The sequence below is a fragment of the Capricornis sumatraensis genome, chromosome 9, assembly GCF_032405125.1.
Source record: "Capricornis sumatraensis isolate serow.1 chromosome 9, serow.2, whole genome shotgun sequence".
Classification (NCBI taxonomy): Eukaryota; Metazoa; Chordata; class Mammalia; order Artiodactyla; family Bovidae; genus Capricornis; species Capricornis sumatraensis.
The window spans coordinates 9,855,453-9,882,683 of record NC_091077.1 but is presented as its reverse complement, the minus strand read 5'-3'; the positions used below and the strand labels follow the sequence as shown (position 1 = coordinate 9,882,683).

The window sequence follows — 27,231 nt, the reverse complement described above, 5'->3', positions numbered from 1 at the left end:
GTCTAAAATCTAGAGTGGGCTTCCTAAAATTACAAATCACTGGACATATTAATCCTATGGTCACATCACTAACTCTTCCCTCACAAACACTAGGTTTGAAAGTCTTAATTACCAAACAAAATTATCAACAGTAGCATGAAATTTGGTCCATGAACTGCAGCCTTTTATTTTCAATCATGGGGCTCAGCAGCTGCTCAAAATTTACTTGTTGAGTAAATTAAGGAATGAATGAACTGATGGATGGATGAGAGGATTGATGGATGAACGACGCTGGCCAGTTGTTGTTGTTCATTCGCTAAGTCATGTCCAACTCTTTGCAACCCAATGGATATAGCAGGGAGCGCCTCTCTCCACCACTATCTCCCAGAGTGTGCTCAGACTCCTGTCCATTGAGTCGGGCCATCTAACCATCTCATCCTCTGCTGTCCCCTTCTCCTTTTGCCTTCAGTCTTTCCCAGCACCAGGGAAAGATTCCCTGGCCAGTATGAGAGTACAATAACATTTCTCTCTCTCCATATGGGATTTTACTGGGTATTCGGATCAGTTTGAGAGATTCAGACACTGAGGATTATACAGGGGAACTGACTGTCCCAAGGTCACATGCTGAATCGGATGGGGTGGGGAGGAATTCCAGTCCAACCTGTGTGACCCTAAAACCTGATCCCTCTCGCATCATGATGTTGGATGGCCTCCCAGGTGGGTGACTTTCCCATCCACCTCCCAGGTGGATGACTTGGAAGAGCTCAAGTCCTGCCCCATGTGTGGTTCTCAAGGGGCAAAAGTCCTCACCAGATCTGCTGCTGGGAGTGGCTAGAAAGCCACTCCAACAAGATATAATAAAGGACTCAGTAAGACTTGAGCCCAAGGTCCTGGAAAGGAAGTTCCTACTTCCAAATGCACATTTATCAGGGTTCTGGGGAATCATTGCCCTCTCTATGAATCTGTGTAGTGGGAGGTACCCCCAAGACCACCTTCAGGTTCAGTGATTCACTAGAAGGACTCACAGAATTCAGCAAAGTTGCTATATTCATGGTTTATTGCAGAGAAAGGATACAAATTAAAATCATCAGGTGGGATGAACTGGGAGATTGGGATTGACATATATACATTGCTGATACTATATATAAAACATATAACTAACGAGAACCTACTATATAGCCCAGGAAACCCCACTCAGTCCTCTGTGGTAACCTAAATGGGAAGGAAATCCAAAAAAAGAGGGTGGGTGTGTCTACACACACACACACACACACACACACACACACATATATATGATTCACTTTGCTATTCAGTAGAAATTAACACAACATTGCAAAGCAACTATACTCCAATAAAAATTAATTTTAAAAAATTAAATAAAAATAATATCAGCGAAGGTAAAAGGCACATGGGGCAGGGTCCAAAAGAGACCAGGCTCTAGCTTCTAGTTGTCCACTCCCTGTGGAGTCATGCAGACAGTGCTTAATTCTCCTAGCAATCATGGGTAAACAACACACATGGTGTACTGCCAACCAGGGTAGCTCCTTTTGAGTGGTCGTGCCCAGGTTTTCATAGGGGGTTGACCAGTGTACTCCTCTGTTCAGGTTGCCTCCTCTACCTTTGGGACAACTAGCACCTATGAAGCCCTGGTAGCCACACCAGCATCCCCAGGCCTTAAAAGTAGGGCACTAGGGCAGCTCTTGGTTTGACAGCAGGTGGCCAATTGTCAAATATGTCCTGGGGCCTGTGCAGACACCTGGTCATCAAGAGAGCCCAGCACACCTGCAACTAATAATAAAAGCAAGGTTGCCTGAGTGCCAAAGGATTGATGCTTTGAACTGTGGTATTGGAGAAGACTCTTGAGAGTCTTTTGGATTGCAAGGAGATCAAACCAGTCAATCCTAAAGGAAATCAATCCTGAATATTTAATCCAATCAATACAATATTCATTGGAAGGACTGATGCTGAAGCTGAAGCTCCAATACTTTGGCCACCTGATGTAAAGAGCTGACTCATTAGAAAAGACCTTTATGCTGGGAAAGATTGAAGGCAGAAGGAGAAGGGGATGACAGAGGACAAGATGGTTGAATGGCATCACTGACTCAATGGACATGAGTCTGAGCAAGCTCCATGAGATGGTGAAGGACTGGGAAGCCTGGCATGCTGCAACCCATGGCGGGGGGAGGGGGGCGGCGGGCTGGTGGGTCACAAAGAGTCAGACACAACTGAGTGACTGAACAACAACAACCACATGGGCAGGGCTTCCTTGGTGATGCAGTGGTAAAGATTCCACCTGCCAGTGCAGGAGACATGGGCTCAGTGCTTGAGTTAGGAAGATTCTCTGAGAAGGAAAGAGCAACCCATTCCTATAATATTCTTGCCTGGAAAACCCCATGGACAGAGGAGCCTGGAAGGCTACAATCTATGGGGTTGCAAACAGTCAGACACAAGAGTCAGACACAGCTTAGTAACTAAACAAAAACAACTTCATGGGCAACAGGGGGCCCCTCTGTACCTCAGCTTCAGCTCTACAGCTATCCAGCAGGGCTTTTTCATGGGTCATTGGGAGGCTCTGGCCAACATATGCTGCCCTCTCTGATTGCCTTCCAGGCAATACCACATCCTGCCTCAGGAAGCGGCCTCGTGGGAACTCAACCACCCTCTGCCCCCTCTAGTTCCTCAATGCTGCCCCCAGGGGACATCTCTGGGCAGCCACGTCTTCCTTGGTACCTTTGAGGACTGACTCCCAGCCAGAGACACCTGTGCAGGCTATAGAGCTTGCCTTGTCATCCTGGAAGATGCAAGATGCCAGTGAGTCTCCAGTGTGGGAACAACTGCAATGACAAGAGGAGGTGGCAGAACCTCCCCGTAATCAGCTCCATCTTTCATTTCCCAGGAAGTGAGGACCCCCAGAGAGGTAGCAGACAGGGGACCTAACCCACAGACGCATGCCTCATTCTGCAACACCTCCTACTCCCATAACAGGGGGAGTTATTCTTCCCTTTGAACAGATGAGGAAATTGAGGCCTAGAGAGAATATCTTCATTCGGCATCTCCCAGAAGCTGATCCTGTGATAAGGATTCAAGGACAAGTAGTTTATTTGGAAAGAGATCTAGAAGGACTCCCCTGATGGTATGGTGGTTAAGAATCTGCCTGCCAATGCAGGGGACTCAGGTTCAATCCCTGGTCCAGGGAGACTTCACAAGAAGCAGGGCAAGTAAGTCCACCAGCCACAACTACTGAAGCCCACACGCCCTAGAGTCTGTGCTCCGCAACAAGAGAAGCCACGCAATGAGAAGCCCACGCACCACAACTAGAGAGTAACTCCTGCTCGTGGCAACTAGAGAAAGCCTGCGCACAGCAATGAAGCCCTAGCACCACCATAAATAAATAGATTGTTTTTCTAAGTGACCTAGAAAATGCTCACGGGCTTCCCAGGCAGTGCTAGTGGTAAAGAACCCGCCTGCCAATGCAGGAGACACAAGAGATGCAGGTTCGATCCCTGAGTCAGGAAGATCCCCTGGAGGAGGAAATGGCAACCCTCTCCAGTATTCTTGCCTGGAGAATCCCATAGACTGAGGAGCCTGGTGGGCTATAGTCCACAGGCTCACAAAGAGTTGGACACAGCTGAAGTGACTTCACACACACACACACACACAGAGAGAGAGAAAATGCTGAAAGGGAGGAGGAGAAGTGAGACAGGGAAGGGAAGGGAATCAGTAAAGAGTGCATTGATCTGCAAGTTTCCACTGTGGGTTGCTGGGACTCAGTCCCACGAGGACCTCTGAGGGTCAGTGCAGAACACACACTTCAGTCGATCCACCTGAAGGGTGAGGAAGGTAGAGTGCATATTCATCAACTTCCATTGTCTGCCACAGAGGTGTAGAGCTCCACTCAAACCTGACCTGCCCCCTCTGCCTGCATTTCAACAAATCCCTGTATCTACTGAGGGCTGATTTATCCATCAGGCATCATAAGTATAGTACATCAGGCAATGATGTGAATATCTGGAGGAAACAAAACACGTAAACATGCACACACACCAAAATCTGAGCAGCAACTAGCAAAATTCAGATGAATTATTGTAAAAAATTCACAGTGTGAAGCTTATCACTCATAATCATTTCATAATATGCAGTTTGTAGATCATCTGTTTTCACTTATCAACAACTTCTGAGCACTGAGAAAGAATCATAGCCAGCTTTGAATTAAATGAGTTGCTGCTGCTGCTAAGTCGCTTCATTCGTGTCCGACTCTGTGCAGCCCCATAGACAGCAGCCCACCAAGCTCCCCCATCCCTGGAACTCTCCAGGCAAGAACACTGGAGTGGGTATTAAATGAGTTACACATAACCAAATAAATGCAACAGGAAACGTATAGAAGCTCTGTCGAAAGGGTATACCAAAAATAATAATCATAACAAATATTGATGTGACCTGTGAGTGTCCTTTGATCATTTGATGTGATATAGGTGATAAGAGACACAGGTTTGATCCCTGTGTCAGGAAGATCCCCTGGAGGAGGGCCTGGAAACCCACTCCAGTATTCGTTCCTGGAGAATCCCATGGACAGAGAAGCTGGGTGGACTAAACTCCACAGGGTCACACAGAGTCAGACATGGCTGAAGCAACCTATCACACACACACAGTGGAGCCAAGAGCTGCTCTCACCCCTACATCAGCCTCCAGCTCTTCTGAGTTACAGAACCCCAAAGGACCGTAGTCCTGCAGTCCCTCCCTTCAGCTTGTGAAGAGGTATTGCCTTGACCCCCAACCCCTCTCTCCACTGTCTCTCCACTGTCAGCAGTTGCCTCAAATCTGATGGTGTGGACCCCACCCCTCTCAACCTCACTTCTCCCAAATACATAGAACCAAGAAACTAACAGAGCCTAAGAGACCTGTGGGACACCATCAAGCATATCAATATATGCCTAACAGGAATCCCGGAAGGAGAGAGGCAACAGAGGCAGAAAGAATAGTTGAAGAAATAATGTCCCCAAAGCTTTCCAACACTGATGAAAGACATGAATATACACATCCAAGAATCTCAATGAACTCCAAGTAGGATATACACAGAGATCTATACCAAAATATATTATCACCAAACACACACAACGTCATCTGTCCAAGCCTCTGCCACCTGCCACCTGATCTCCCACCTGCACATTCAGCAGTAAATAAGACAGACAAGTGTTACCTCATGCAGCCCCAGTCTGAATAAGGAGACAGATAAACGAGAACTAGCCACTAGAACTATAGAGTTTAAGCCACGGCAAGTGTTACAAGAAACAAAGGGACTTCCTTGGTGGTCCAGTGGTTAAGACTCTGTGCTTACAATGCAGGGGGCATGGGTTTGATTCCTAGTTGGAGAACAAAGATCCCAACATGCCACGTGGTACAGTCAAAAAAAAAAACTTTTTTAATTTAAAAAAGAAGAAGAAATGAATCACAGTGATGTAATAATGACTGGACAATGGTAGGTGGTCAGGGAAGTGAGGGCCTCCTAAGGAAATGCCTTTGGACCTAAAGGATGAGAAAGAGGCAGCTTCAGAAGAACCAGGGCTTCCTAGCCAGAGGGAACTGCATGCGCAAAGGGCTTGGAACAGGAACAGTTTGATGTGAGGAAGAGCCAGACAGGAGGTCATGGTGGGCAATGAAGACAACCAAGGATATGAGGCCAGAAGTCTTGCTGGGACTGGATTTTATTTGTGGAAATCTGGATTTTATTTTAGGTGGAGTGAGCAGTTATGGGAAGACTGTTCAGCAGGGGCATGCCATGATCTGATTTGGGGTTTTTAAGTCCACTCTAGGCACTGCATGGAGAATGGAATATAGGAGTAAGATGGTTAATTTTCCAAAACAGCCACAAAAACATCTCCCATCCCACATTCTCTTGCACAAAGAATGTTACAAGGTCACCGTGACACACCACCCATTGAGAGAGGTGGAGTCTGTGTCCCTTCCTGTTGAATCTGGTGCCAGAAGTAAAAGTGTGACACTTCAAACTGGATCAGGAAAGGTAATACAGCTTTTGCTTTGTTTATTTTTGAAGCCCTGGGTGGCTCTGTAAGAAACCTAAATACCCTGACTACTGACCTGCTAGGAGGAACCCAGTTCACACCAAGAGGACAGTTGTTCAGTCACTAAGTCGTGTCCGACCCATGAACTGCAGCACACCAGGTCCCCCTGTCCTTCACTATCTCCAAGAGCTTGCTCAAATTCATGTCCATAGAGTCAGTGATGTTATCTAACCATCTCATTCTCTGCCACCCTCTTCTCCTTTTGCTTCAGTCTATCTCAGCATCAGGGTCTTTTCCAATGAGTCAGCTCTTTACATCATGTGGCCAAAGTATTGGAGCTTCAATAACAGTCCTTCCAATGAATATTCAGGCTTGATTTCCTTTAGGATTGACTGGTTTGGTCTCCTTGCTGTCCAAAGGACTCTCGAGAGTCTTTCCCAGCACAATTTGAAAGCCTCATTTCTTCTGCACTCAGCCTTCTTTACAGTCCAACTCTCACATCTATACATGACTACTAGAAAAACCACACGTTTGACTGTACAGGCCTTTGTTGGCAAGAGGCTTGTGGAGGTGCCCTAGTCCACAGCTCCTGCGACAGTCCCAGCACACACCTGGCATCAATTGTGAGACCTGTAAGTGAACCTCCAGATGATTCTGGCCCTTCGTTTGTTGACTCACCCCTAAACCTTGAAATCTTTCCAACAAAAGAGTAGCGACAACCAGTGTCAGCGCTGCCCTGCCCCAATCCTTGGCCCACAGCATCTGTGAGCATCATAGCACGGCTGACTTACAACCGCTAAGCTTTGTGGTGGTGTGTTAAAGAGCGGTGGTAACTGGACTTGGGGACAGAGAGGAGTGGAGAACTGGATGGAGGAGGAAGGCAAAAGAGTGGCATCCGGCGAAACTAAGGGAAGAGGGGGTGTCGTCAAAATAAGCGATGCCAGGGCTTGCACCAGGCTGGAGCAGTGGATGGGAGAAAAGAAGAAATCTGCGGATTTGTGCAGGACGCCTTTTGGAAGTAAACTCAAGAGAGCCTGCTGTATGCGATCACTAATGGAGGGTGAGTAAGAGGAAACACAAGAGCCGGTGACAGGTCCCCCGCCCAGCCTTGGCGATTGACTACAACTCCCAGCATCGCTCACTCAGGCTGCGGGAAGGGCAAAAAAAAAAAAGTTTGGGCCAAGCATTCCCGGAATGCGCTTCCTGCTGGCGCGGGGCGGGGGGCGGGCGGGGAGACCGGGCGGGGCGGGGGGCGGCGCGGCCGGAGCCCGGGGCGCGCACTCAGCCCGGCCCGGGCCCCAGCATGGCCGAGCCGCTGCTCAGGAAGACCTTCTCCCGCCTTCGGGGCCGGGAGAAACTTCCCCGGAAAAAGTCGGACGCGAAGGAGCGCGGTGAGAGAGAGGGAGGTGGGGAAGAAGGGGCCCCGAACCCCGCCCGGCTTGGAAGAGGGTCCCAGGGCCCCAAAGAGGGACCGCTGAGGGGACAGGGGAAGCCCCGCGGAGCCCTCTGCGGGTCGGGGTTGGGGGCAGGGGCAGGCAAGGGTCGTGGAAGTAACGGGCCGGGGGGAGAGGGGGCGCGGACCGTTATATGCGCTTGACCAGGGATGCCAGCGCTGCGGGCTCCTCGGGAGGCCCGGGAGGGGGCCTCACCCCTGACAGGAAATGGGGCCGAGGCTGAGCGCTTGGAGAGTGGAGGGGAGGAGCAGCTGGGAGGCTGAGAAACTGGGGCTTAGTCAGGCCAGGCTGGCGACACCCTGTGCCCTAGAGACCAGGGATGGGAGATGGGGGCGTACACCCTGCGGAGGAGGGAGAGGCGGTGCGTCGATCGTGGGGGCCACTTCCCAATCCCCTCTTACCTATTAGCCCGTAACTGCAGCTACACCCACCTTAGACAGCTGCAGGAAACTGCCCCCTGTACAGATGGGGAAAGTGAGGCACGGAGCAGTTTGGGTAATTTACCCAGTGCCAGTGAAGCGACTTAACAGCTCTGTGGACTAGGCTACTAAATGAGAGCCCAGAGAGACTCGGGGAGTGGAAGTATGAGATGACCAGAGGAGGGAGTCGGCATGGAAGACCTTAAAGACATGGGAGCTGCGTGGGACAGGAAGTCCCGGAAAGGAAGGGGTTAAAGGAGGGAAGGCAGAGGACTTCATGGATCTGACCTCCCCCCAGCCGTCTTCCCAGAGATTCCCAGGGTTCCCAGGGCAGAGAGAAGGGACAGGGGTGCCCACGCACAAACACACACACAGGAAACAGCCTGGGATGTCTGAGAGAGGATGGAGCCGGGGCAGGGCAGGGGAGGGGGGGGTCCGAAAGCAAAAACCGTTGGGGTCTGTCTGGGCTAAAACACAGGGTCAGCTCCAGGATGGGGGCAAAGTTTGGAAAGAAAGGCAGCAGGGTGGGGAGTGACATGCTGCGGGTAAAGAACCTGGCAGCCACACACTTGCTGTCACGCCCGCTTTGGGCTTCTAAGCAAGCTAGCCAGCATCCACCATGGGCTGCATGTGCCTGAGATATGAGTGCCTAGGAAGCGCTCTCATGCTGAGATCACAGTGAGGCTCAGATGGCAAGTGGTTTCCCCGAAGCCACCCACTGAGAAGGCACAAGGGCAGGGCTCCACACCAACATTAAAGAGAGGTATGGGGATGTAGAGTGGGGAATGCAGGGCCCAGGCCCAGAGAAACCCCTCTGAACCTCTGAGGCTGGAAGGCAGACGGACCGAGTCCTGTCTGGGACACTAGGGCAGGGAGTTGTGGGCGGGGAGCAGATGAGACTGCCAGCCTGCATCCACCCATTCCAAATGAATGTGGGGACTGTCCAGGCTGAGTGCACCCCATGTCCCATAGGGGAAGAGCCCTGGGCTGGGGCTGCTCTGGGGGCAGTGGGGGGCTGCATCTCACTCCCCTTGCTCTCTGCCAGGCCGACCAGCCCAGCGCCCAGAGCCCAGTCCTCCAGAGCCCCAGGCCCCAGAAGGACTCCAGGCTGGAGCAGAGGGGCCCCCCAGCCCTGAGGCATCTCGGAGCCCGGCTCACGGTGCCTACCTGCAGAGCCTGGAGCCCAGCAGCCGCCGCTGGGTGCTGGGCGGGGCCAAGCCACCAGAGGAGGCCACTCTGGGGCCGGGGGCACCTGGCAGTGGGGAGCCTGCCGGTGAGATCTGGTACAACCCCATCCCAGAGGAGGACCCCAGACTCCCAGCACCGGAGCTCCCAGGCCCACAGCCAGGCTCAGCTGAGGCAGACAGCCCGGCCTCTCCAGGTGAGCACAAGCTTCCCACCCTGGGGCCTGTAAGGTGATTACAAGCATAATCACCCCCATCCCAAGCCCAGAATTCTGGACCCTGAGGTCTGCTGTCCCCACAGGCGCAGCCCCTTCCAGCCCCCCGACCAAAGCCTCCCGCACCAAGTCCCCCGGCCCGGCCAGGCGCCTCTCAATGAAGATGAAGAAGCTGCCTGAGCTGCGGCGCCGACTGAGTCTGCGGAGCACCCGGACAAGCCGAGAGCGCGAGCGGGCCGCCCCCGAGGGCTCGGTCATCAGTCGTTACCACCTGGACAGCAGCGTGGGGACCCCAGGGCGGACAGCAGTAGCTGAGGGCGCACGCGGCCCAAGGGCGGGTTACCTCAGTGACGGTGACTCTCCCGAGCGCCCCATGGGGCCCCCGTCGCCCACTGCCTTCCGCCCCTATGAGGTGGGCCCCTCCGCCCGGCCACCCCCGGCTGCGCTCTGGGGCCGCCTCAGCCTGCACCTGTACGGGCTGGGGGGGCTGCGGCCGGCGCCTGGGGCCACTCCGCGAGACCTCTGCTGCCTGCTGCAGGTGGATGGGGTGGCCCGGGCCCGAACCGGGCCGCTGCGTGGGGGGCCAGACTTCCTGCGGCTGGACCACACCTTTCACCTGGAACTCGAGGCAGCCCGGCTGCTGCGGGCCCTGGTGCTGGCCTGGGACCCTGGTGTCCGGCGGCACCGGCCCTGCGCCCAGGGCACTGTGCTGCTGCCCACGGTTTTCCGAGGTAGGGTGCATGGTCTCGCAGGGGGCGGGGAGGGCACAGGACTTGGCTCCCAGCACCCTCCTTCCTCTAGAGTGCCCAGGGTGGGGACATAGCTAGGGGACAGGGCACAGGAGGTGATGGGGGCAGACCCCACTCAGGAAGTCCCCCTTGTGTCTTTAGGGTGCCAAGCGCAGCAGCTGGCTGTGCGCCTGGAGCCCCAAGGGCTGCTGTATGCCAAGCTGACCCTGTCGGAGCAACAAGAATCACCTGGCACAGCTGAGCCCCGAGTCTTCGGGCTGCCCTTGCCCCTGCTAGTGGAGCGTGAGCAGTCCCCTGGCCAGGTGCCTCTCATTATTCAAAAGTGTGTTGGGCAGATCGAGCGCCGAGGGCTGCGGGTAAGTCCCTCACCCCACCCTAGCTAGCCCCCAGACCTCAGAACCACTCCCCAGAACACCCAGGGTATGGAAGCCAGGCTTCCCCCTACCCCACCTGGGGAACTCTTAGCTCCAATCCCAGCCTAGACAAGGGCAGGCGCTCTCTACACACCCCCAGATCCTAGCATCTAGCCCAGAACTCAAGGGTCCTCTGTTCATTCGATAACGTAGGATCCCAGCCCTTTTGGAGCTCAGAGTCTGGTGGGGTGACAGACATGACTAATAAATCACATATATGAAACTGGCTGGGATAAGAGTGAAGAAGCTGGGACAGTTTAAAGCAGGACGGGACATGCTGGTTGGGGTAGTCAGGGAAGGCTTTCCAGAGGAGGTGACAAGTAAGCTGAAAAGGAGTCAAGGTTTCCTGAGTCAAAGGAGGTAGGTGCCAGGACAAGTAATTTTGAGGGTTTACAGGGCTGGGTTGTCCAAGCAGCCAGATGGGGTACCCCATGACAAGTGTCAGAAGAACAGAAAGGCAGCCAGTGAAGTTTCAGCCAGCCCCCAACCTCTCAGCCCATTGCCACCTGGATCCAGGTCTCCCACCCTCACCCCATAGGGCCCACATCAGTCTGTGCTCTGACAAAAAAGACACCTCTCTGCTCCTACCCCCAGGTAGTGGGGCTATACCGTCTATGCGGCTCAGCAGCCGTGAAGAAAGAGCTTCGCGATGCCTTTGAGCGAGACAGTGCAGCTGTCTGCCTCTCTGAGGACCTGTACCCTGATATCAATGTCATCACCGGTCAGCTTGCCCCTTTGCTCTCCTGCCTGCTCCCCAGTCAACCCTCAACTCAAGGCAGTCCCCGTGGTCCCTCTGGGACTTCATCCCTTCTGTTGGCCTTGTTTTTACCTTCCTGCACCTGTCCTCCTCTTTCCCCCCTCCCAGCCCCCGTTGAAGTTCCAGCCTCAGAACCCAGGGGTGCCCTAACCAGTGTGGGCCCTATATCCACAGGCATCCTCAAGGATTATCTTCGGGAGCTGCCTACCCCACTCATCACCCAGCCCCTCTATCAGGTGGTGCTGGAGGCCATGGCCCGAGGGCCCCCAAGCAGGGCTCCATCCAGCACTGAAGGCACCCGTGAGCTCCTCAGCTGCCTGCCAGATGTGGAGAGGGTGAGTTGGGCCTGGGGCGTGGGGAGAGTGGGCAGGACAGGGAGTGAACTGACATCAGCAGAATGTTCTTCCCATGCCTGGGCTGCTGATGGCCATGAATGTGTGGCACCATCACACCCCTAGTGCTATTAGTATCCCCACTTTATAGATAATGGAAGCCAAGGCCCAGGGCAGTTGAGTGAGTTGCCTCAGGTTTCACAGGCAGGATGTACCGAAATTAACAGACTCTGAACAGAGGTCTGTCAACCTACCATAAGGGAGGTTCCTGGCTGTGGGATCCTGCCTCAGTGCCTCAATATCCTCATCTGTAAAATGGGATTACTACCAGCCCTGCCTAACACACAGAGGAGAAGGTTCAAGCCCAAGTTCTCACATTTCAAAGTTGTTACCTTTGGCCTCAGTCTTCCCTCCAGCAAAATGGGAGCATAATACTAATAGCTAAGTTCTAGCAGGATCGTCTCCTGGCTATGAGACTCTGAATCTCAGTTTCCCCATTCTGAACCGCCTTAGTCTCCCTCGAGTGCGACAGGGGACCGACTTTGCCCACCGCATACTCTCCCAACCCTCTTCTCTCAGGCTACATTGACGCTTCTCCTGGACCACCTGCGCCTTGTCTCCTCCTTCCACGCCCACAACCGCATGACTCCGCAGAACCTGGCCGTTTGCTTCGGTCCCGTGCTGCTTCCAGCGCGCCAGGCACCCGCCAGACCCCGCATCCGCAGCTCTGGCCCAGGCCTCTCGAACGCGGTGGACTTCAAGCGCCATATCGAGGTGCTGCACTACCTGCTGCAAGCCTGGCCAGGTGAGCTGGCCCCCGACCCCGCGCCGTGGAAAGGAGCCTGGTATCCCAGACGATGCTTTCCCTGGCGGCCACAGTCTCGAGCTTCAGGCGAGACACGCCCCCTCGTCAGAGTGAAAACCTGTACCTAGTTGCCTGAGCAACCAGTACTAGCTCAGCCAGTGAAATCCCGATCCGGTCGAAGGCCTTGCCTTTCAACAGGCCAATCAGGGGCGTGATTACCTAAACAGCCAATCAGAGGCCTAGGTGCTGCCGCTGTGCGTGACATCACCCAAGCCCTCCCTCTCCCACTGCAGATCCGCGCAGGCCCCCAGAGCCTCCGGAGCTCGTCCCGTACCTGCGGCCCAAACGACAGCCGTCGCTGCACTTGCCGCTAGCGAGCCCCGAAGTGGTGACTCGGCCCCGCGGCCGGGGCGGTCCCGAAAGCCCCCCGAGCAACCGCTACGCGGGTGACTGGAGCGTTTGCGGGCGGGACTTCCTGCCCTGTGGGCGGGACTTCCTCTCCGGTCCAGACTACGACCACGTGACGGGCAGCGACAGTGAAGATGATGACGAAGAGGCTGTCGAGCCGACTGGCGCCACCGATTTCGAAGACGACTTCGAGGCGCCCTTCAACCCGCACCTGAACCTCAAAGACTTTGATGCTCTCATCCTGGACCTGGAGAGAGAGCTCTCCAAGCAGATCAACGTGTGTCTCTGAGCCGGGCGGGGCTGGACCCCAATTACTAAGGCCAGGCTCCTGGTTGCTAAGGCGGTGCCCTAACGACCTAGGGAGGACCAGACCTGTAGCTCAGGCCTAACTCCTGGTTACTGGGGAATTGCCTAGCGACCAGCCAATGCTTTGCTGAGAATCATTCCCCATTTCCAGTACTCAGACACTGGTTGCGACGGCCGGAGATGGGGGACTTTAGGGACCAGCTATTGTGACCATCTTTTCTTGAGTACCAAGGGCTTCTCTCCTGGCTGCCAAAAGGCAGTTCTGCTTGCAGGGCCGGCATCTTTTGCTTCCCCTTAGCCAGGGAAACACCAGTTACTGTGAGCATCACCCTGAGATGGTGAGACACTCTCCCAATCAGTCCTTGCTGCTGCCAACCAAATCAGTATTAGCTTTGAGCACTGCACTCTGCTTCTCCCTCAGTGGGCCCAAGGACTATGAAGAAGTGCTGTTTGAGCCAGGTTGTCGGGGGAGCCCCTCTCCTGGGCTCTGGATAGATAGGAGCAGCCTGGGGCTTATAGGAAAACAACTGGTTTTGCCACCCTCTTTTCCAGGGAAAACATAATAGCCTCAAACCAGCAAAAGTAGATAGCAAGAGTCTGGCCCTTCCCCTCCCCAATTCTTCCTCCCCATTCCTGAAGAAATTAAGCACTTGTAAGACCTCCCTTTTGGAGGGGCCCCACCTGAAGTGTCAGGCTGGGGGCACTTTGGTACGGAACATATTTATTGCCTCCCTGCGTGTGTGCCTGTGTGTGAGGAGTAATGTGTATGGACGTGTCTAGAGTGGGTATGTGGGGCTCTTTCAGGGACCACAGAGGGGGTGGGGGGAAGAGTTTGCAGTGCCCAGGCACCCTGAAATCCCCAGTAATGGTGCCTCAGTACTGGATCCCCAGTAATGGAGCCCCCAAGTTTCAGTGGGAGAGTAGGGTCCCCTCCTGTCTCCCCCCTCCTTCCCTCACTTCCATCTTTGTGGACAATAAATCAATATGCACAGGATCTGGGGTGAGTACTTGGGCCCCCATGGACCAGACATGGTTTATTCATTGTGTGAGACAGGAAGCCGCAATACTTTGGCCACCTGATGCAAAAGAGCCAATTCATTGGAAAAGACCCTGATGCTGGGAAAGACCAAAGGCAAAAGGAGAAGGAGGCAGCAGAGGATGAGATGGTTAGATAGCATCACCGACTTAATGGACATGAATTTGAGCAAACTCTGGGAGATAGTGGAGGGATGGAGGAGCCTGGCATGCTGCAGTCCATGGAGTCGCGAAGAGATGGACATGACTTAGCTACTGAACAAGTGAAGACGGGAGAAAGGACACAGTTGAGTCCACAAATAGGCCCAAGGACTCCCCAGGGCTGTCAGAACCCCTCTTAGCTCTGACTCCATCCAGCCCCTCCCTGTCCTCAGGGAAGATTGCAGGGTCACTGGGCCTCATGGCTTAGGCCCAGGGCAGGCAAGGATAAAACTCCAAGCCAGCTAGGCACAGTCCAGGGGTGGGAAGACAGCCAAAAGCACTGACCCATGAGGCCCTACACGGCGATGGAGCCATCCCGGAAGTCCGTCCTCCCGATGAGGATGTTGACCACAACCGGGTGGCCATCTTGGCACTGCTGCTGGGCGTCACGCAGCACCTTGACCACCTGATCCTCATTCTCACGTGAGAGCAGCAAGCCCTGGGCCCCCAGTCCCTGGGCTGCCTTGTGATAATCTAAAACGGAAGGGCAAGTCAATATGGTGGCAGAAGCCCGGCCCCCTGTGCAGGCAGCCCAGGAGAATACACATTCAGCTGACTCTGAAATGGCGTTCCCCATCCCTGCCCATCCAGGCCCCTCTCACCAGTGTAAGCCAGGCCACAGGCCACATTGCTGCCCAAAGAAGGCACCTGCTCCCTGGAAATCTGGGTCCAGCCAGCATCATTTCCTATCAAGGCCATCACTGGGATCTGCAGGGAGGGAGAGGAGGAGGCCAGGCCAAGGCCTTCAGTCCCAAGGCTTGGCCAGCAGCAGGTGAAAGGCAAGGACAGGACCTCTGCCAGATAAGGAGCTCCCTCCCCAGCCTACCCCTGAGGATAGTTCCCAGAACCCCAGGCTCTGAGCTTCCCTTGGGTCAGCCCGCCCAGTCACCTTGTGTCTGACGAAGGTGTCAAATTCGATGAGGCTATAGCCAAACGCTCCATCCCCAAACAGGCACCAGACCTGAGGTGGGTACCAAGGATAGTTGGGCTGGCTTACGGCCCAGAAAGCAGCAAGCCTCCTGCACCCAGCACACTCTGACTCACCTCAGCATCCGGCCGACAGAGTTTGGCCCCAAGTGCAAATCCAGCACCAACCCCCAGAGTCCCGAAGGCCCCTAGGAGAACCAAGAGCAGGTGTAAAGAGGCCCAGAGGAGTGCAAGCTGCCGCAGGTGTAGGTCTGCCCTTACCAGGATCAAGCCAACACAAGGGCCCACGAGGCTTCACCAGGTAGGCAGCTGTGCCCACAAAGTCCCCGCCATCGACCACCAGGATGGAGTTGTCAGGCAGAGTGTCCTCCACCAGCTGCAGGACCCGCACCGGGTTAAGATGCTGGGCTACGGGCATCAGTGCCTTCTCCCTGTGACGCAGCAAGGCAGGTCAGCAGAGCCAGCAGCCTGGCCCGCCAGGAACCCATGACCCCCCAAGCCCACTCTGCCCAGCCCCCACCGGAAGGTCTGCTCCTTCTGTTGGTCGGCTTGCCGAAGCTCCTCTGCCCAGTCTGAGGCCCACATCTGACCCCGGAGGCCCTCCACCAGCTTCACCACGAAGGAGCCCACATCTCCTGGGGAAGGAAAGGGGCACAGCTGTGGGGAGAAGGCCACCTCCTACCTTTGAGCACGAGGCCCAAAGGCAGCAGGAAGCCAACAGGCATCTGAAGCAAGGAAGCAGGCAGCGGGGGAGGTGGGGGCAGAGATGGCCTAAGGCAAAATGGGTAAAACACCCCAGAGCCTGCCAGAACCAGGGTTAGGGCAACGGGGGTGAGAGGAAGAGCAAGGCCAAAGTGAGTCAGCAGGGCTTCCCTGGGGCCTCAGTGGTAAAGAATCCGTCTACCAATGCAGGAGACACAGGTTCAATCCCTGGTCCAGGAAGATCTCACATGCCACCGAGCAGCCAAGCTCAGGCACCACAACTACTGAGCCTGTGCTCTAGAGCCCAGGAGTGGGCCCCTAGAGCCTGTACTCCACATCAAGAGAAGCCACCGCAATGAGGAGCCTGCACGCTGAAACTAAAGAGTGGCCCCTACTGGCCACAACTAGAGAAAGGCCATGAGCAATGAAGACCCAGTGCAGCCAAAAATTTAAAAATTACAAAGTGAGTTAGAAACTCACTGCCTCGGTCTCCTGCCTCCCCCTTCACACCCTGGGTCACACAGACCTGTCAATTCTGCCCCTGAAACATGTCTCTAAAAACACCTCTATCATCCAAGCACACCTCGACAACCCAGGCACACAGAGTATTGGAGAGCGACCAGATTAACCAATGACGATGTACCTTTCATCAGCTCCATCTCAGAAATGATCACACGGGCTCAGCGAAGCTGAGTTTCTCCTCCCTGCCCATCCCGACTCCAGGCCTCATGGTTGCTGTCCTGGCCTTAACAGCCCCCTTGCCTCTACGTGGTCCTCTCCAACTTGCTGCCCATCAGCTGCTCCAGTGGGTCTTCCCAAATGTGAATACACATGGTGCCATTTCTTTGCCTGACACAAGTTCCCTCTCACGTACACTGCAGGGTAGAGTCAACGTCCTTGGAACGATGGGCAAAGCAGGACACAGAAAGGCTGTGGCAGAGGACTGAACAGGGGTAGAGGAGCCCCGACAGAAAAACTAAGAGACCCCAGGTCTCTCTCTTTTTTTTTTCCTGCTAAATCCCTCAGGTTTATTGGAGACCAGGCCTCTCTCTGGATCCACAACCATGGCCTGCGCAAAATCAAGCCTGAGAACGTGCCTGGGACCCGGTCCCCCTCATTTTGGTTTTGGGCAAGTCCTCACACTGAGCCAGAGAGGGAGACAGTCAATCTGCAGAAAGCTGGCTTTAGGGAGGAGAGTCTGTCACTAGCGGGAAGGTGGTAGCTGGGCAGAAGCTTCGCCCCGCGGTCTCCAGCCGTCACTCCCACTGTAGGCGCTGTGTGTGTGTGCAGGGCCCGGTGGTAGGCCCAGCTGCCCCCAGCCAGGGCCCAGCGACAGATGTCCTCCTTCGGCAGCAGCAGTCTGTCCTCCTCCAGCCGGCTCAGAAGACCTGCAGCACCCAGCATCACACCCCCCACATTCCATAAGAGTTGGTTGTGGAAACGGCCACAATGAGGATGGTCACTGTGACCACCAGCACCACTGCCTGACCAGCCACAGAGCGGCCCTCAGCACCAAGGTGGTCACCAGCCACTGCCAGCATCATGCCTCCTCCCAGAAGCAGGTTGGCAGAGGAGCAGTCCCCATTCACCCAGTGGAAATCGAATGCCAAAAGGGGCAGGCCAATGACAGTGGCTACCCAGGCTCCAGCAAAACAGTCTTCATCCGTGCCTAGCCCTGAAGCCAGCATGGTGGCGGCAGCCAGGGCCTGGAGCAAGAAACCAGCAGCGGCCCCTCAATTTGCCTGGGCAGTGCTCAGGGCTGCGTGTAAAGACACTGCTCCCAGCGCCAGGCCCTAAAGGCAGTGGGCAACATGGGAGAGTACAGTCAGGACCCGTTATCACAGGCACATTCCCGGGCCTTCCCCCCAGTACACGTGCTGTGTGTGCACGTGTGTGTGTGCCTGTGTGCTCAGCTGGGTCTGAGTCTTTGTGACCTCATGGACTGTAGCCTGAGAGGCTCCTCTGTGCATGGGATCTCCCAGGCACAAATACTGGAGTGGGGTGCCATTTCTTTCTCCAGGGTATCTGCCCAACCTAGGGATTGAACCCGCATCTCTTGCCATCTCCTGCATTGGCAAGAGGATTCTTTATCACTAGCACCATCTGGGAAGCTCTGGTTTACAGTAAACAATTTTAGAGGTGGTAACAACTGACCTACGAAGGGGAATGATCATTTTATGCACAATAAAAATTTCTAAAAAAAACCCTACCCTTAGTTGATCCAGAAGCACCTACCAGTCGAAGGGCCAAATATGCATCTCCAGCCAACTGGGTGCCCCCTGGGGCAGGATCCAGGCCTTGATCACCAGCACCCAGCTCAAGCCAGCTGTCAGCAGAGGCCAGAAGAAAAGCAACATGTACAAAAGGAGGGGCTCACCCTGCACAGCCTCTTGGGGCTTCCAGAAAATGTCTGAGTTGATCAGCATCTCCTTCCGGTCACGGTTGACAACAATGATTTTGCTGCTGCGGCTGAGGACACGCCCATAGGACAGGCGGAAGTCACACACTGTTCCTGGGGAAAGGGGGGCGGGTCTCAGCAGACCGAGGGCCAGCTTCCTGGGGGGTGCCCACCCCCTTACTCGACCCACTGTGGCTCCCTGAGTGCAAGAAGGGCTCCATCCTTCACCTCTCCCGGTGCCAGTGCCACCTGCAGTAAGACTCTGCAGGTCCCCACTCCTGGGACCTAGACTGGCCCCCAGACCTATGGTGCTCTGGCCTGTAAGAAGGTGAGAGAAGTCATGGCGTGTGTTCCTGAAGCCAGACCTCCAGCAGCCTTGCGGCTTCCACCCTTCTCTCTGATATAACCTTGTTCGCCCAGCCCTGCATGTTTCTTATCACCACCAAGTGAACAAGGCCAGGCTACCTGGCTGGCTGATGAGAAACATGGAGGAGGAGGTAGGGGGAGAGAGAGGACTCAGTTACCCCAACCGAGGCCATGCTAGCCCAGTCCTGCAGCCAGTCAGGCCCCAAGTACACGAGCCAGCCCAACCACGGCCTTCCTGCCTCCCTGACTGCAGACTCAGGGACGAGCCCTGCCAAAATGAGAAAAAAACTGTCAACTAACTCATAGGTGGGTCCTGAGAAATAATAAGCGTGTTGTAAGCCACTGTGTTTAGGGTAGTTACTATACAATAGCTGATAAAACTATTATGTGCCTAGCAGGATTCAGAGCACTTTATGTAAGAAGATATGTGTACGGGCTGTGTCAATGCTATATAATGCATATATATGCAAGTGCTGTATACACAGCCCCACAGGTGCCCACTCTCTGTGCATGCCCTTCTATGTAAAGCTGGGTCCCAGACACGACTGCCACCTGGTGAGAAATTAGGGGTGAGAAGTAGGAGGGTGGGTGATTATGAGACTAGGTGCCAGCCAGTACCCTAGGGGGGGAAGGTCACACGGGCAGGGAGGTACCTAGAGGGAGGGGAAAGGGAGGGAGGGTAGGAGGATCAGGCCCACCTGCCAGGACGACCACGTCTGCCTTCTTCAGGGCGGCCCTGCGGTTCTGCCGGAAGTGGAGGGGGTGGTTGCGGCCCAGCAGTCCCCGTGCCATCCCCGCCAGGAAGCAAGGGATGCCCAGGGTCTCCACGGCAACCCTGGGGATCCAAGCAGAACAGAAGTGAGTGTGGCCCAGGGCCTGCCCCTCCTCCCAGGGCACCAAGGGACCAGGCGTGTGACAATAAGGGCAGGCCGGAGGCTTCTCACCGAAGCTCATCTGCGGATGTCGGAGGCAGCAGGGCCTGGCTCCCAATTAGCATGAGGGGCCTTTTGGCCCGACTCAAGATCTCCACACATCGCTGAACCTGGGGCAAGAGGTGGGGGCTCAAAGAGCCGACCTCGGGTCACCAAGAGGCCCCCCAAGATGACAGCCCCGATACTGATTCAGAGAGAAGCCACTCAGCATGTGGTGGTGGTTGGATGGTTGGGGGCAGAGGGGGGGTCCCTGGCCAGGGAACAGAGGTAAGTCACCTGCTGGGGGGAGGCCTGGGGAATGTCCAGGGGCAGAGGCCCCTCAGGCTGAGGCTCCCAAGCTCCTGCAAAGAGGTTGGCCAGGGAATTCGCTAAGTACCTGCGAAGAGAAGAGGAAGAGGCCATTACCAGGAGTAATTACCAGGGTTTCAGAAGCTGAAGAAGAAGGGCCCAGAAAGGGCCTGGAAAGGCAGGGCAGGAACAGAGGTGGATGAACGATGGTCCGGGGACACAGACCCCAGCGGCCAAGTGCCCAGTGGCCTGTTTCCCCTTGGAAGCTTCTGGTGACCACCCCAACCTGACACAGACCTTGAGAAACAAGGGCCACAGGCTGGAGCACCAGAATCAGGGGCCAGACCCGCTGGGTCCGACAGATGTGGCCTTGGGTTCTGGCTCTGCTGCTTCCTGTGTGACTCTGGTTGAGTGATTTAACTTCTCTGAGCTTCCTCCTCTGTAAGATGTAAAAGGGACCATCTCTCCCAAGGTCCAGTGATATATCCACTCAGGATATAAAGCACGTTGCAAAACACTGTACTGTTGTCTAGGCACTAAGTCATGTGTGTCCAGTTCCTTTGCAAACCCATGGACTGTAGCCCGCCAGGCTCCTCTGTCCATGTTATTCTCCAGACAAGAATACTGGAATGGGTTGCCATGCCCTTCTCCAGGGGATCTTCCCGACCTTGGGATCTAACCCAAGTCTCTTACATCTCCTGCTCTGGCAGGCAGGTTCTTTACCACTAGCACTACCTGCGAAGTCCAGTGTGTACATATCTATCCCAAACTCCCTAACTATCCCTTCCCCCATCCTTCCCCAGTGGCAACCATAAGTTTGTTCTCTAAGCCTGTGAGTCCCTTTCTATTTCATAAACAAGTTCATTTGTATCATTTCTTTTTAGATTCCCCATATAAGGGATGTCACATGATATTTCTCCATCTCTATCTCACTTCACTCAGCACAACAATCTCTAGATCCATCCATGTTGCTGCAAATGGCATTATTTCATTCTTTTTTAGGGACTCAGCCCTATTCTTATTTAAGGTAATAATGATTAATTCTTTTCTACTTCAGCATATGCTTTGCACTATCAAAATAATCTCACTTTATTTTTCACAAAATCTTAGAGAGAAAAAGCAATGTTTGTCCACCTTACAGATGAGGAAGCTGACATCAAGCAAGGTTTAACCACAATATACACAAGTCAAATCATTATGCTGTACGCCTAAACCTACACTGTGTTGTTTATGTCAATTAGATCTCAATAAAACTGGAAGAAAAAAAAGAGAAGTTTAATCATTTGTTCACAGCTAGCTAGTGGCAGTTCTGGGATTTGAACCCATCTCTCTGGACATTCATTTCACTCCAGCTATGTTACAGATGGAACCCTAGTGCACCATTAACAAACTGGACAACTGCATGCAAGTCATTCAGCTGCCTTGGGTCTCAGTTACATAATCTGTGAAATAGGCTGAATAATACCTGAGTCTTAACTCTAAGGGTTATTATAAGAGACATGTGAGTTAACCTGCTACACCATGAGCTGGCCTTCCAGGTGCTCCTCATATGCCCAGGGAGCAGGGACCTGTCTGTCCTATTCATGCCCATCCTGGCACCTAGCACATAGTGGCACTCACTAAATATTTGGAGGGGGAGTAGAAGTCAGAAGGGCAAGGACAGGCAAATGGAAAGGACAGAGCAGGAAGAGGAGAATTGATTCTCCTTTCTGTGTCCTGTTTCAGCCAGGTCCACCTCAGTGGTGACCAGAAATGATCCCTCTCACATACCTCTGCTCAGTCTATGCCCCTACTTACAACTTTTTTGGCCTCTCAATGGAAAGACGTTCCTCCGTGAAACTTGCAACTCTTCCAGGAAAACCTTCAAGCTTATTCCACACCAGGCCTGCTCTCTCCAACACCCAGGCTACTCACCACTCAAAAGTCCCACAGGAGGCCCCAGAATGAACTGTGCCCATGCCGTGGGCCTACAGGGACCCGCCGTCCCCTTATCCTATCCTGCTGCAGGTCCAGACACTCATATGAGATCCATCCACATCTCTGCATTCCACACCTACCAGCTAGATTGCAGGCCACCATCAACTCTCATCCCAGGGACTGCCACACCTCCTCCCTGGCTTCCCAGCTTCCACCCGACGCCAAAGTCCACTCTCTGGCAAGAGCCACAGGGATCGTTAATAAAAACCCAAACCAGGGCTTCCGTGATGGCTCAGTGGTAAAGGATCCACCTGCCAATGCAGAAGACACGGCCTCAATCCCTGCCCGGGGAAGACCCCACATGCTTTAGGACAACTGAGCTCAGGTGCCACAACCACTGAGCTTGTACTCTACAGCCCGGGAGCTGCAACTCCCGAGGCCCACATGCCCTAGAGCCTGTGCTCCGAAACAAGGGAAGCCGCTGCAGTGAGACGCGGCTAGAGAGAGGAGCCCTGACTCACCACAACTGGAGAAAAGCCGGCGTAGCAATGAAGACCCAGGACAGCCAAGTTAATAATAAAAATACAAACCAAACCAGGGTATCCCGTGCCAGTGCTTAAGGTCCTGAAATGCTTCTCAATGGCTCTCTAATTAAAAACAAAGCCCGAGGGACTTTCCTGGCAGTCCAGTGGTTAAGACTTGGCCTTTCAATGCAGGAGTACAGGTTCAACCCCTGGTCTGGGGGTTCAGATCCCACATGGCTCAAGACCAAAAATACACAAAGCAGAAGCAACACCGTAACATGTTCAAGACCTTTTATTTAAAAAATCACAGCCATTTATTTAAAAAAACAAAGCCCCAGGTCTGCCCAGGCGCTCCTGCTGACTGCTCTCAGCTCAGCCTCTACCCTTCTCCCCTTTGCTCACCTGCTGCCACCACACGGGCCACTTTGCTTTCCCAACCCACAAACTTCATTGCTGCCTCAGGACCTTTGCATATGCTGTCTCCTCTACCTAGGAAACTCTCCCCGTGGCTGGCTCCTCTCAAACTAACGTGCAAATCAGTGAATGAGTCAAAGAAAGGATGGGTGCTGGCAGGGATCTGTGAGAGAAGCCAGGGAATATGGGAGGGAGAGTGGTAGGAGCCAGGCTACTTACCAGTGGACCGCTCGACTCACGAGGCCCTTGGGCGGCTTAGCTGGCACCATCTCCTTCTGAACCATGAAGTAGGGGTACAGCACGTCCAGAGGCAGCTCCACAAACACCGGGCCTGCATGGAGACAAGGAGAGCACTCAGTCTGCTGCGCCTCCCAGGTCCCAGGGCGGGACCTCTGCCCAGCCCCCGCCCCACTACCTACCGGGGGTGCCCGACTGTGCAGCGGCCATCGCGGCCCTCAGGGTGGGGATGATATCCCGCACTCTTCGCACAGAAGCACAAAATTTGCAGAGCGGCCGGAACAGGGACATCTGATCAACTGCCTGGAGTGCACCCCGATTCTAGTAGAGACAGAAAAAAATCCAGGAAGTCAACACATGAGCGCTTCCAGGCTCCCTGGGGTCCCTGCCACCTGCCCCCCACCCCCACCAGGACAGGGCACCTGCAGCAGGGTGCTGGCAGCCCCACCCAGGAGCAGGACTGGGGACTGAGCTATCTGGGCGTTCTTCACCGCAGTCACTGTGTTGGTGAGGCCGGGGCCTGCCGTCACTGCTGCCACACCCACCGTCCCTGGAACACAAACCCTGTCTCAGCGGGGTCCACCCTCCCAGCCATGTTCCTCTCCCCCCAAAATAAAATCCCTGCCCTTCAGACATCCCAGTCTCACCAGCCCCCAGCCCTCCCCATTCTGCCCTCACCGGTCAGGCGGGCTACAGCATCAGCGGCAAAGACAGCTGTGACTTCGTGGCGGGTGTCCACCACACGGATGCCCAACTTCTCACAGGCCACCAGCAGTGGCGAAATGTGCCCGCCGACCAGCGTGAAAAGGAAGCGCACACCATGGGCCTTCAGCACGGCTGCCACATTCTCCCCACCATGCCGGATGCTTGCCGTGTCCACCTGGGCCGGGAGACGGGAGGAGTGAGACTGTCAAGGACCAAGGTGCAGACACCAGGGCACCCCTCCCCCAGGAAGGAGGGGAGGGGCAAGGTGGGAAGGCAGGGGAAGCTTGATGTTGCTTTGCTCTTGTTTAGTCGCTAGGTCGTGTCTGACTCTTTTGCGACCCGCATGGATTGTAGCCCGCCAGGTTCCTCTCTCCGTGGAATTTCCCAGGCAGTAAACACTGGAATGGGTTACCTTCCTTCTCCAGGGGATCTTCCCAACCCAGGGATTGAACCCACATCTCCCGCATTGGCAGGCAGATTCTTTACCACTGAGCCACAACAGGCATCTTATCAGAGCCTCCCAACAATATATCCTTTTACAGCTACAAAGACCAAGACTCCTGAGCAAGACTCAAAGTCCCATAGAATCAGTGCTCTCAAGTCACCTGTGGCCCAAACAGGAAGGGAGATTAGGAAAGGTGGATCCACAGAGCCCAAGGGAGCTTGGCCAGAAGCCACCAGCTGGGACTCCAGAACGGCCTGCCCTCCAGTATCAGGTCCCCACAATGGGAGACTGCTAACTCATCTCCCAGGCCCCCTCCCACCCACTGGACCAGGCCCCATTCACAGGCTGCCAACAACCAAGTTGCCTAGCACAGGAGCAGCCTGTGGCAAAGACAATGCTGGGGCTTCCCAGCCCCAGCTTCCACACAGCCCCGTACACCAGAGGCCTTTGTCACTGTTGTGGTTGTTCAGTCACTCAGTCATGTCCGACTCTTTTGCAGCCCCACAGACTGCAGCCTGCTAGGCTTCTCTGTCCACGGGACCTCCCAGGCAAGAATACTGGAGTGGGTGGCCATTTCCTTCTCCAGGGGATCTTCCCAACCTAAGGGTCAAATCCACGTCTCCCGCATTGGCAAGCAGGTTCCTTACCACTGCACCACCTGGGAAGCCTGGCCTTTGTCTTAAATCTTTACAGGTCCACAAGGCTAGTGGCACTGCTCCAGGTTAGGAGGGAGACTTCCCTGGTGGGCTAGTGGTTAAGACTTTGCCTTCCAATGCAGAGGGTGTGGGTTCGATCCCTGGGCAGAGAGCCAAGATCCCACATTCTTGGTAGCCAAAAATCCAAAACATAAAACAGAAGCAACACTGTAACAAATTCAGTAAAGACTTAAAAAAAAAAAAAAAGACAGGGAAGGGTCTGGGAAAGGGTGAATTTCTGCGAGGAGCCAAGTAGTTCAGAGCCAGGTCTGTGGGGTCACTTCTTCCCTAAACAGGTCACCTTAGGCAAGTCATCACACACCCTCTCTGAGCCTCGGTTTCTGCTTGTGGAAAATGAAAACAAACTGATGGGTACTTGGGAAAATCGCTCTAAAGCGCTGAGCAGAACAGACAGCTACCCTCACAAAACTGTCACAGCCAGCCACATCCTCTGGGGCCTGCCCTCAGCACTCTGACTCCACCGTATTAGGGAGCACCGCTCTGTGAAAAGGACTGAGAACCTTTAAGGAAGGGGGTAGGTGGGGTGTGGAGTGCCGGGCAGCTGTAGTTTCCCTGTGGCCCCTTCCTAGAGGCAAAGTCCAGGGTCCCGGAAGCAGTTCCACAGTAGCAACCGATCCTAGAATTTCCCGACCAGTCAGTCGCTCTGCATTAATCGGAACCTCACTCTCCCCGCCTGTGAAATGGGTTAGCTGGAAACGGTGCTAACGGAAGTCCACTCCTTTGACTGCCCCCGGCCCGCCACCCCTGTATGCCCCCGAACCTTGTGCATCAACTGATAGAAGAGCCCCAGGCGGTGAGCGGCGCCCAGCAAGGCGGCCACTAGCGTCCCGAAGGCCAGGAGCAGGAAAGAGGAGAAGAAGCCCCAAGCTGGGGCGGCACTCGCCGCGGTCTCCATGAGCTGACACCTAAGGAAGAAAGGGCAGTGCTAGGACTTGGAGGCGACAATTAAATTACTCAGAAGGCACACCCTCTCTCCCGGCCCAGATCCCGGCCACGCCCCTTGCCTCGCGCACCTAAGCGATCACGCCCCTTACACCTCCCGGCTCCTAACCAGGCCACGCCCCTTGCAACACTAGCCCAACCCCCCGCCCCTTACATTACCACGACCAGCTAAATTAGGCCACCACAAGTCTAAGCGGCGACAGCGCCTCCAATTATTTCCCACTTACCTGCTTCTCAATGGGTCGGCGGGAAGCCCCGCCTCTCTTTGATATCAAGGACACGAATCTTCGCCCTAGTGGTGAGCCCACCCCATGACTACACCTCCAAGTCTGCGTGCATGACCCTCTCCTGAAGCCGGACCCCTCCCCTCCAGCGAGCGCCTGGACTCCAATCTGACTCGCGAATCCAGGCCGTGAGTCAAGGTCAGGTCGTATCAGGATGCTCCTCCTACCCCCGTGGAACTTTAACCTTCACCCATAGGAAATGGCGCTGGTTCCAGAGGAATTCGGCGCCCTGCGTGTCACGTGATCAGGCGCACGACTTGAAAGGGTTGGGCCGAGTACCTGTGTCCTTGCTCTTGGCCGCTTGGATCCAGGGCGCCCCTCCGCGCATGCGCGGAGCCCTAGCCACTCACCGGGACACAGGCCCCTCCTCTAAGAGCTCTGTCTCTACTGGCCGCCTCTTGCACAGGCTCCGCCCTCCCTCGCTTTTCATTGGTTTGTGCTGCAAGCCTCACACACGCACACCCTTTTTAAAAAAAAAAAACAAGAAGCCACGCCCCTCTACGACCTTCAGCGGCCTGGAGTCTCGCGGGTCCGCCCTCCTCCGGTCTCCCCTTGGCCCCAAGTTCCTGGCCTGCAGATTCCAGGCATTCCGAGCCCAAACTGCTTTCCACAGCAGGCATTCTGTACGCCCCTTCACGTTGGCCCAGCGGACGATCACATACCCCTCGCCCAGTGTCGCCATCCGTGATCTCACCCCAAACAAACCCTGCCCCTCTGGCTCCAGACTCGGCCTCCCACCCCACCGCAATTCTGCAAAGGCAGAGGCCTGCCCTCTCTCCCCTAGGCCCGCCTCCACTGTTTGCCTTACCCTCGTAGGCCCTGCCCACTTCCTGCAGGCTTGGGGTTTTTCTGCTTCCGGTGAAGGAGAGGGAACACTACGAGTGGTCCCCGTCCCAGCCCGCGATTCGCCACATTTCAGGCTTCTGGAAAAGGATCTCCCCATCACTAAAGGGGCAGTAATTATGGTCCCCAACGCTCTGCTTCTCTCCAAGACAAACCCTGTCGATTTTACGCTGGCTCCCATCCCGAGTCAATTTCTGGGATTGCCCTCAGAATTCTACCCCATCGTTCATATTCTGTAGAATCATTCTGTTGCAGAAACCAGTATTCGAGAAACCAGGCACTACACTCAGAGAGTTGGAGAACTCAGGTTTATT

General features: G+C 54.8%; 3 protein-coding genes across 5 annotated transcripts; 1 reads left to right on the top strand and 2 right to left on the bottom strand.

The window, feature by feature from the left end:
• Positions 1–7,268: 7,268 nt before the first annotated feature.
• SYDE1 (synapse defective Rho GTPase homolog 1) lies at positions 7,269–13,999 on the top strand. Of its 2 annotated transcripts, none has more exons than XM_068980380.1 (8): positions 7,269–7,390; positions 8,918–9,253; positions 9,358–10,002; positions 10,162–10,376; positions 11,028–11,154; positions 11,365–11,525; positions 12,102–12,327; positions 12,621–13,999. In XM_068980380.1, exons 1-8 carry the CDS (start codon positions 7,303–7,305, stop codon positions 13,022–13,024), a joined length of 2,202 nt encoding a protein of 733 aa, XP_068836481.1. In that variant the 5' UTR covers positions 7,269–7,302; the 3' UTR covers positions 13,025–13,999. The 2 variants fall into 2 exon arrangements, with proteins under 2 accessions (XP_068836481.1, XP_068836482.1); XM_068980381.1 differs by having other exon boundaries at positions 7,303–7,390; positions 9,098–9,253.
• Positions 14,000–14,056: 57 nt separating this feature from the next.
• ILVBL (ilvB acetolactate synthase like) lies at positions 14,057–26,255 on the bottom strand. Of its 2 annotated transcripts, XM_068979468.1 has the most exons (17): positions 26,018–26,255; positions 25,609–25,753; positions 23,661–23,862; positions 23,405–23,532; positions 23,165–23,303; positions 22,965–23,076; positions 19,879–19,978; positions 19,615–19,712; positions 19,369–19,505; positions 18,284–18,418; positions 15,725–15,839; positions 15,466–15,635; positions 15,322–15,392; positions 15,167–15,238; positions 14,880–14,985; positions 14,563–14,751; positions 14,057–14,331 (listed from the first exon to the last, which is right to left on the bottom strand). In XM_068979468.1, exons 2-16 carry the CDS (start codon positions 25,741–25,743, stop codon positions 14,573–14,575), a joined length of 1,899 nt encoding a protein of 632 aa, XP_068835569.1. In that variant the 5' UTR covers positions 25,744–25,753; positions 26,018–26,255; the 3' UTR covers positions 14,057–14,331; positions 14,563–14,572. The 2 variants fall into 2 exon arrangements, with proteins under 2 accessions (XP_068835569.1, XP_068835567.1); XM_068979466.1 differs by having other exon boundaries at positions 14,057–14,751.
• Positions 17,163–18,263, bottom strand: TMEM276 (transmembrane protein 276). The gene is given in 4 exon segments (XM_068979940.1): positions 17,163–17,192; positions 17,194–17,318; positions 17,321–17,699; positions 18,204–18,263. Coding segments are annotated over 4 exon segments (594 nt in total).
• Positions 26,256–27,231: the final 976 nt, after the last annotated feature.